Here is a 10406-nt window from a genome sequence, read left to right on the forward strand (position 1 = left end):
TATATCACGTTGCATGAGAATTGTTTCAAAGTGGAAACAGTTAAGTTTCTGAACAACATAATGTAGATGCCGTTACAATGCAACCCACTTTTCGCAGGCTACCCACAGTAAGAACACTCTCATAACACCATACAAACCGTGTAAACACTATGTATAGCATTCAATTACACGTTCTGACAGTACAACCCATCAAAATGACAGATACCACTGCTGTACCTTCTATTAAGGCATTTGAGGACTACTATTTGAACAAATGCCCTTTTAAACTGTAAAATTGCAAAAGGCTTGGATTTACATCTTTTTCAAGTGATCTATTGGACCAATCTGGTTTTAATTCCTGTCAACTGGATCTCAAAATAAATTCAGTTCAATGCATGCATTATGCAGGGAAGGTTATCGGTAACAACCTCTTGTCACAACCCGATCACGTCAACTTATACGCATTTGACGGTATTCTCATCTATCGAGTTTCAATTTACAGCGAGGGTACAACGACCTCCATGGAAACATACAGCCGAGGTGGAGTGTAACTGTGTGGCACAGTTTTATAGATGAGCTGTTCTTATAAACCCCCCCTCCATAATAAGAAAACAATATGCATTTAAAATTAGTCATTAAACCTCTGTTTTTGTATTGTATTGGATGAAACCAATTGTGGGTAGTTGATGATACACAAACGGGGCAGATGATGGCTGCAGCTCTAGTGAATTGCTGCTTGTTTTAATATCATACCACAAATGGAAATCACATATATGTTTGTATAGACTAGTCGGCCGCAGATTGGAAAATATCAAATCTGCGTATGTGACTTTGAAGGGGTGTCTCCGGGGAGATGGGATTGCCCCAGATTCTGCGAGCAGATCGAAAGCAGGGGTCCTGTTTGGTCTTCACGAAGCAAAAGCCAAAGTTTTATGAGCAGGCTAATAGGTTGATTTTTCATTCGCGACCGACGCACGATGGTACGGGTTACTACATGACCTATATCTATTACCAATCTGCTGAATGGGTTTTCCAAGTGTTAAGTGCTCTACAGACGCCGCCATACACAATATTGAGATGTCCATGCATGGCCACTCAACTTCATAATTAAATAATGTGAATTTTTATGATGGTGTATCATTGAGAAAATCTTGCGCAAAATCACAGAAGACTGTAAAGGAAGCTACCGAAACTTTGGTTTAAAGGACACTGCTATCCAATTTTTGAAGACCCTGGATTTTTAAGTGGGTGCAAGAGAGGGGGTGGGAATATTGAAAAGCAAGATTAACGATCGTCTTAAAGGAAAATTTGCGAAAGCAGGCATTTACTGGGAATGTTTTTATTTTTTTTAAGGAATGATCGCTAGAATATTATTTTCATATATTACTGCCTGAAAGCAATTAAGAAGAATAGAATAGCAATTTACAGACTAGAGGGTATGGATTGCAGAGTATGCATGACATGTCTTTTTGCAATTGGGGAGGGGGGGTGGGGAAAGGATGCCAGAAGAGGCCAAATTTCTTTATTTTTGAGGCTGCAAGGTGTAATAGAATTTCAAGGGGTGTAAAGGAGAACAAAATGAGCTCAATCCTCACCAACATGTTCAATGGTATTCAACAAATTACAAAACTAGTGCCTAATATTTCTATCTTCTATTGAAAAATATAGTCAATTTAGCCAATATTCATGCCCTTAATTTGGCCCGAGCTTTAACGAAGCAATTAAAAAAACCATAAACAAACTGACCACCAACTAATCTTTGACAAGCTGGTCTTAAACATAATACTGGCAATTCTTAAAGGTGACAATAATGGTAACTGAATGTATCTTGAGTTACAAATGTTCCGTTACAAATGCCACATGGTAAGTCCAATCAATCCAAAAATATGTGCGCCAAAGACTACACGTCGTATTTAACATGAGCAGCTATATTTCATACTATGGTGGGCCAAATTGTCAATCGTCGATATCTGGTGGTCTTATACCAAATCTGTTGACTACAACTCAACCTAAGATATTGCAAACTGACAACAAATGTACAAAGAGCAAAAATGGGACAATTTCAATATTTTTGTTTTTAAATCTTTTTTCTACACTTTTTGATAATTTTATTTGATTAAAGCCTCCATGAGCAAGAAATGGTTAATGCCCACACCAACTTCAGATCGGATAGTTCAATTTGTAGGGCTTATATATAATTCTATGAACTTTGTTTCATAGAGATATCAGGTTCAAATCCCATTCCACTCAGCCAACAATGTTTCTTATCTTCAGTTTTACACTTTAAATCTAACGGCCGGCCAAGGGCGGCGGAAGCACTTTTAATCGGGGGGGGGGCACCAACGTCAAAGGGCACTTTGCAGAAATTCGATTGGACTGATGCAGCTTGATATTTAGTTTCCTTTATAACTCTTATTGTATTATCTTATTTGCGTATACACATCACTCCATTGCCCCCCCCCCCCCAAGGAAAAAATGCATACTAGCACTGCAATATCCAATGTGCAAATTGGGAAACAAGGAACAAGTTTTCTTTCGAGACAAAATGAGGTGATATCATGCTAAATGCTAAAGTAGGAATTTGCCGAATTAGAGTTTATTTCTTGTTAAGAGCTTAAAAAAAAAAATTCCATTCGAAATAGCTTTCAGGTTTGACCCACAGAAATTCATTAATAGTCAGGGGCGTAGCCAGGATTTGCAAAGTTGTAGGCACGACTATCTGAGCGGAGTGCCACCATCGGTTGGCGTGGAGCGTACCAGAAAATTTTTGGTTTTAAAAACCCCCAGATGGCCAGAAACGGCCCTTCCCTAGTGTTCATTCTGGTTCCCTGGCCTCTTGCTAACTTGAGATACCTCATTCAATATCACTTTTAAGCCCCAAAAAACAAACGAGTAGTCTTACTTTTCAACTTCTGATACTTGTAGATACAAAGATAGGCCAGAAATGTCTTTGTTAGAACTATAACCAGTAATTGTCTTTGATACAACTGTAGCTAGTACATGTTTATCGAAAAGGCTGTTTTGGAACTTGGAACGCCGATCGTGACAACAACAGGCAACAAAGTGCTGCCGCTCTATACATATAAAGTCTGTTAATCAACGATAGGCCCGGGCCTACAGTGCTACATACTGGCTACGCCCCTGATAGTTCTAAATTAGGATTAGATCTCTTACTGAAATATCGCTGACCTAATAGGGTGATCAAGGGTACAATTTTTATGTAGAAAAAGGGCACATTTTTAACCTGAGGAAAAGTGGGTGGGGCACGTGCCCCCTGTGCCCCCCCTCCTCATTTGAGATTTGTCTATATATATACGTCTAGAACATGTGCAATGTGAAACTTCAGGGTATGCATGGTTATTCATTTAAGGTCAAAAGAAGAAAAAAAAACTGTTCAAGAAAGAAAAGGGTCACTTTAGGCAGGTACATTGCCTCATAATATATCATGTAATCATAACAGAAATAATGAAAATAAATAAATAAATAGCGAAAACTCAATATATTGCTTTTGGGAATTAGAGCAGGAAAAAAATCTCACAAGTGAAAAACAAACTGAAGGACAAAAGCCAAAACTACCACCACAAAATTAATGAGGTAATTAATATTAATAACGATGCAGTTATCAGAATTATGAAATGGCTAAAGTATTTCAACCAAATTTTGGTTAGAAAAAGGTCCACGGTCGTCGTATATCTATGAATAAATCTCAAAGGCATTTTGCTTCATTCCACACTTGCACAGACAATTTTTAATTGTCTAAAGCTTAGCACTCCTCACTGTTTGAGGATAAAACCGAAGGTCCAGAACCGCCACCGCAGAAAGACTTTTGAAATATTCATGGCATAGCTTGCAAAAATTTGAGGCCAATATATTAAACCGGTGACCTGTCTACTTTGAATATGATGGGAGCAGTGATGTGTGTTCTTATATCTCATGCTCTGTAAACATGTAGTAGGATCTAGATGAGAACTGTTTGCTGTATTGCACAATGTTGAAATCATTTATTTACCTATGGTTGTAACTGAATCCCCTTGGCCATATTCTTGAACGTGGCCACCCTGAGCCACATGTGACTGCAGCTGTCCAATCCTGGTCGTGATCTGGTTTGTCACCACAATCTGCAAATTTGCAAGATCAGAGAAGGAAAAAAAAGAATTGAAGGCGTATATATTTTCCTGTGCATGAAAGTGATAGATTTAAAAAGCATAATTTCAGCTTTGGTTCAGAAAACACATTTTTGATAGTTTCACATCAAATAGAGCATCCTGTATAGGCCTTGAGAGTGTAAAAGTTGTGAGGAGATTGGTAAGTAATGAGGTGAGTACATAAATATGTATATGAGGTAGATGGAGATATATAAAATATTGTCAATTCATGTCAATCATTGAAGAAGGGCATCATGCATGGTCTAAATTACATGAAATAAACAAATCAAATTCAGGAAGGATACTTTAATATGCTTCGATAGAACGATGAAGAAAAGAATGACTGAATTTAGGACCTCATCAAAACTGCAAAATTATTGCAGGAGAAAGTTTACGGAGCAGGAAAATTGCTCGACCAAAAGTTGGCAGGTAGCATGTATAACCAGAGTTCAATCACTTGGATATGATGGTCACTGAAATATACATGAATTATTGAGTCTTGAAAAATGAAAGATGCCATAATGACAAATAAACTATCTTTGTAAAGATTCCCTTCCTTGGAAAAGGACTTACAGATCTGTTGTACACTGCAGAGAATATAGAGATACAGTTTACATACAGGCAGTTTTACATGCATGCAGGTTAAAATGTGTAATCTACTGATTAGTACACTTTGGAGAGAGCTGGAGTAAGACATGTATAGTGATGATGCTAATGTGGGAATGGCATATGGAAGGTGCGGGGGGGGGGGGGATGGGTGGGGATGTTTCAGGTACTCCTCCTTAGTCCTCTCTTGACCTTACTGCCTCACTTGTCATTTATGATACTTATTAATAAAATGTCAGACTACAAACAGCATGAATGAAGAAGGTTAAAATAGATGAACCATGCTTTTTGTCGTCATGCTTTTCGTTGCCTGCTTTTCATCGCCAAGGATCCATAGTCATACAAGAGATGAAACATCAAGTACAGGGGTGTTCTGTGAGGCCTGCTTTTTGTTGCCAAGGACCATAGTCATACGACAGATGAAACATCAAGTACAGAACTGTTCTGAGTGGCCTACTTTTTGTCGCCAAGGCCCATAGTCATACAAGAGATGAAATATCAGGTACACTGCTGTTCTGATGGCCTGCTTTTCATTCGCCAAGGCCCATAATCATAGAGTAAATGAAACATGCAGTGCATGACTGTTCTGATGGCCTGCTTTAGTCATGCCAAGGTCCATAATCATACAAGTGAATCCAGAAAACTGAATGACCACTTACAGGTGAGCGCAAACTGAACGAACAGTACACATTTAGGTCACGTGCAAAATTATTTCCCCAAGTTTGGTTCTGGAGATAAATGCACGACCATCATCGACCGACAGTCGGGGGCAAAATGCAACATGTTGTGTCAGCTCGACTGAAGCCGATACAACTAAAAACTCTGGAAATCTGAATACAGTCATTATAGTGGTCAGCAAATGTGCAATGACTGATAATATCCATATTACCATGGTGAAGAAAAGTAAATAATTTTTCTTCCAACAATTTTTCCTTTTCTTCTTTTCTTTGTCTTCCTTTGATAGAGGACAAAAGTGTTTAAGAAATACACATCTGAACCCTTCATTATCAGTAAAATAACTTTGAATAACATTGTACAATTCAAAGTTCAGCAAATGAAAATTTCATAAAACAATTAAGGCAGCCTCATCCATCCTCTTCAAGCATGAGCTATCTTCATCAATGTCTCCATCCTCGTCATCTTGTCGTGACCTCTTTGATGGTGAAAAGTAATCACAATACTTCAATTAATTCCAATGACCTCAATTAAATATTCAAGACTTTGCACTTTTGGAAAGGGGGAGGGAGGGGAGAGGAGAGGGGGGGAGGAGGAATAACCGATCTGAATATAGGAAAGATAAAATATATGTGTGTAGGTCTACGACTGCTGAGTTCATTCTACCGAAAGCAAGAGAGATCAGTGATCTGTAGCAATATCATCAGTATAAGAGAATAGTTTAGAGTAGGTGAAATTTAATTTTCATTCAGTCTTAATGTCACGAGGAATGCAATGTGTCTTCTTAAAACCACGAAACCAAAGAAATGATCTGGTAACCATTTAACTCCATTCCCTAAGATGAATCCTTCATCTATATTAAAGTTTAACCTTTTGGAAGAAGTTGAAATGCAATATTTCAAAGAAAAAAAGAAATGCAAACACAGTTTACCCATTGGCATAATTCATTCACATTATAACCTAATTGTAATTATTTTAATTGATATTTAAGAATTATTGCTTCTGAGCAGATTGCAATTTGTATGGATTGAAGGCGTTTGACAATTTCTTTGTGTAAGTAATGGTATACCATTTCATATAAGCTTGTGTAAAATAGCTGCACTGTAGGCAATGACACACAAACAAGACCAGTATTGTTGAGTTTATGAGATACATTAGAATGGATCTCTCAAACCACTCAAAACAACTTTCTATGACATTTGGGAGATGGAACCTTTACTTCATAAACAGGAGTTATGACATGAGAAAGTCTAAAATGGCATCATTGAATCATCAATTAGTTTGTATCGGTTTTTAATTTAAATAGACATGAAGTTTGCAAATGCCCGTGGTGACATTTATATAAACACTATTGAATAATACAGTAAATAGTTCCCATAGCAACTGTTTTTTAACTTTCACACTGAACATATGAAGAGGAGTTCTAAGAGTGTGTCTCTTCACCATAAAACAAAATGGCACATTGGACAAAATGGATACCCTTGATATGAATGTTAAACCATACCATTTTCTCAAAAAAAAACAAAATTCTCCAGGTAGTTTCTTTCATTTTACAGACTTAAATTAATATAGGACATATTTATATCCCATTTATATAACAGTAAAACATCGAAGTGAGGTAATAAGTGCTGTTATGTTATTTGGTGGAGGGGTAGGGAGAAGGAGGGGAAGAAGTTAAATGAAGCCACATAGGGCAATCTTTGATTTGCTTAATACTTTTGTGGATATCTCTATGTGGAACTTTAGATAATTCATTAGTTTTAATAGAGTTTGAATGAATTTTATTAACCAGAAGCTATCTGAGAATGGTATAAATCAGCAATGATGGTAGAAGAACTTGAACAATTCATTTCAATAACACAAAATTCATTTTTCTTTGCAATAGCTTTGTATGCTAGATCATACAATGAGTAAGGTAATATATTTATTTATAAGGAATTACACAAACTTGAAGAATACCAAATTGCACTGTTTTTCTCTGCAAGGCATTCAAATATACATTTTGGGGTTCGTTCAACTCCCTTTTGCACTGAGGGAAAAATTATAACATCATGCCTAGATCGATGATACTGAGCTACAGGGATCAAGATACCGATCCTAAAGCAATAATGTTAAAAAATAATAATAATACTATTTAAAGCTGAGTTATATGTGCAGTATTGTGGATAAGAGGTATATGTGTGTGCTGTATCCAAGCTTCCAATGAGAGATGTCTATTTCCAGGCAGAGTAACCCATGTATAAAAGACATCTAAATGTGTGTAGTACCCTTATCTTTGGATATAATTACCCCTGGAAGAGAGATAATATATGCATAATATCCGTGGGTAAGGGATTACAAATTTGTAGTATCCCCTGAATATAGTGTGTGTATGTGTATATATGTATAAATGTATGTGGTTGATTGGCATCTATATATATTATATATATATTTGGTTTGTTGGCGTCTTTCTTGGCGCAGAGTGCCCAATGTCCTATGGACACAGGGAAGTATAGGTGAGAAGTAGTTGAGACTTGTGGAACACTAGTAGTTGTTACTCAGAGTTTCACGCGTTGAGCGGTCATCTGACAACTCCCGCAGATGATCGAGCTGTCTGATGATCGCGGAAACGTGTGAAACTCTGAGTATCAACTGCTAGTGTTCCACTAGTCTCAACTAATATATATATATATATATATATATATAGATAGATAGATATAAATATTGAAAGCCTATATGTATAAACACGCTGTTCCATCGCGTACCAACTCAGAGTTTCACACAAACATTGAGTTCTTTTCACTGCGGTGATCATCAGTTGCCTGATGATCGCCGCAGTGAATAGAACTATATATATCTATATATATATAATTTTATACATATATATATGCCGTAAAAGAAAGACATCTATATTTTTGGTATCCCTTGGATATGTATAGCATAATGTATAGTATCACTTAGATGAGACATATGAAGGATATCCCCTTGATTACAGATATCTGTATGTAGTATATCCTCTAGATGAAAGATATCCACACATGTATAGTATCTCTAGCTAACCTAGTCTCTTATAAGCTTTGTATATATGGTATAGTTTTCCTATAAATGTAATGTACCTGCTGTATAATCTATACATCAACATGTATATATACTATTGTTTCAAAGATGCCAACATGTTGTTGTCAATTAAACCATACCCTTTGAATTCTGAAATCTATTATCTTTTTGTCCTCGAGCGGTAGTACGTCGTGTCAGACTTGTTTTCGTGGGGCATCGGCTTTGAATTTCAACCTTCCCTTGGGAGGAGATCAAGATCTGAACTATACAGTGTATGGGAACCTCAGGAGGTTGGTTGATGCTAAAACTTGCAAATCGAAGCCAAGCATATATCTTATCTGGCTGGATCACCTGCAAGTTTCTGTAAGATCACCTACACAATTTGCCCCATATTCAGTTACATCTGTCGTGTGGGATAGTCTCGTTCAAAATCTGTTGACATTTTTCGAAAAGCTCTTTTTCGTTTACAAGATATACTCATTTGAAAGTTTTGATAAATCTGGGAAACTCATTAAATATGTGCAGACTATGATGTAGAGTATTTCCCTCATCAAAGTTCTTATTTTAGCCCTTAATTAAGTTAACCCCTAATTACAAGCCCTCAGCACATATATCATTTTTAATGTGATCTTCCTCATTTCACAGGGCCACGAACCTGTCTTTCGTATCCTTGAAAAGAAGGTTGTGAAAACAAAGGAATAACATAAGAGGAAATTAGGCAGTCTGACTCCCTTTACATCCTCAAATGTGTATAATTAACTAATGTTTATGCAAAAATAAAACTAGAATTAAGTAAAGACTTGTAAAAGTGGTAAATCTTTGATGGATTTTGATGGGACTAGTTGCAGCTATTTTCGTGACTTCTAATGCCTATTAGAGTGATTAGGACAATGTTGTTCATAGGTGTATGTAGACCTTACATTACTGCATATAAATAAAACAGTACTGGTTTCATTGTCTTAATTCTTATAGTAGCACAGGTTCCATTCCTTAGTCAATATATTTTACCTCTTACCAGATACAATCAAGTTTATATACTAAACTGCACAATGTTCTGTTTTATTAACGTCCATGAAAATTTCATGGATTAAATAGGAGTCTCATAGTCTTAACCATTAAATGACTAACAACTTAAGCCCTGATTCTCATGCAAAGTTAAGGCTAGGTTTGATTTGTTATGGATACTGGAGTATTGTTGTTTGGTCTAACAACCACCTCAGTTGTTGACATATCATTTGAGAAAAGTAATTAACAGAAATTCTCAAGAGTTTAAAAATCTCTTGACAGAGACGTGATTAACGTAATCGACTTTAAACATTGCAGTCTATTTCTCCAACTCTCCAATTTGACGACAGAAGTTTCCTTTGCAAAATTACATAAACATGTTAAGGTTCAAATGTGCAAGCTGTAAAATATCGAACTTGTATAACTACATTAAAAATGAAATATCAGAGACTTATAACATTTCACCAAATCTCTCAAACAGCTCTCAGATACAATTAAAAACAACTATGACTTATTATGGCTGTATTACTGTATGGAGGTCTAAAATAAGTTGTGAAACAGAAGGGACAATTTACTCATCACCATGTATTTTGACAACATTACTTTATTCATTTATGTTTGTATGCATGTATTGTATGTTTTTTAGATCCTCCTGCAAGCAGGAACTCCTCAAGAAACCATCATTGGCTTAATATCAAAGCCACAAGCTGACTGAAGGCAGTCTCTTAGATTAAAGGTGGGATCGCTCGTAATTTCCTCGTAAATTCTGTCCTTCACACCACCCGATTCAAAAATAATATCAATACTACCCTCTATCGGATCGTCGCTGTTGTCTCGTAATTTCTCAGCAATCCCGTATTTACGGCTAGTAAGCAATAAACGGGTTCGGTTACTTGAACGGTGGCCTTGGCGAAATTCCTGCATAGTTTCTTGTCTGTGGCAGTACAGGGAGTTGTTATG

General features: G+C 36.6%; 1 protein-coding gene across 9 annotated transcripts in view; it reads right to left on the reverse strand.

The window, feature by feature from the left end:
- The window catches only part of LOC139971031 (DNA repair protein RAD51 homolog 2-like), a 278473-nt gene that overhangs the window by 120929 nt on the left and 147138 nt on the right, over positions 1–10406 (reverse strand). For all 9 annotated transcript variants that reach the window (XR_011794290.1, XR_011794284.1, XR_011794289.1 and 6 more), the window contains exon 8: positions 3989–4097. Coding sequence is in view for 2 of the 9 variants with exons in the window: in XM_071977185.1 (XP_071833286.1) it covers positions 3989–4097 (109 nt within the window). In the remaining 7 variants the exon portion in view is untranslated. The remainder of the gene's footprint in view (positions 1–3988; positions 4098–10406) is intronic.

Source organism: Apostichopus japonicus, chromosome 8 (genome assembly GCF_037975245.1).
Source record: "Apostichopus japonicus isolate 1M-3 chromosome 8, ASM3797524v1, whole genome shotgun sequence".
Taxonomy (NCBI): Eukaryota; Metazoa; Echinodermata; class Holothuroidea; order Aspidochirotida; family Stichopodidae; genus Apostichopus; species Apostichopus japonicus.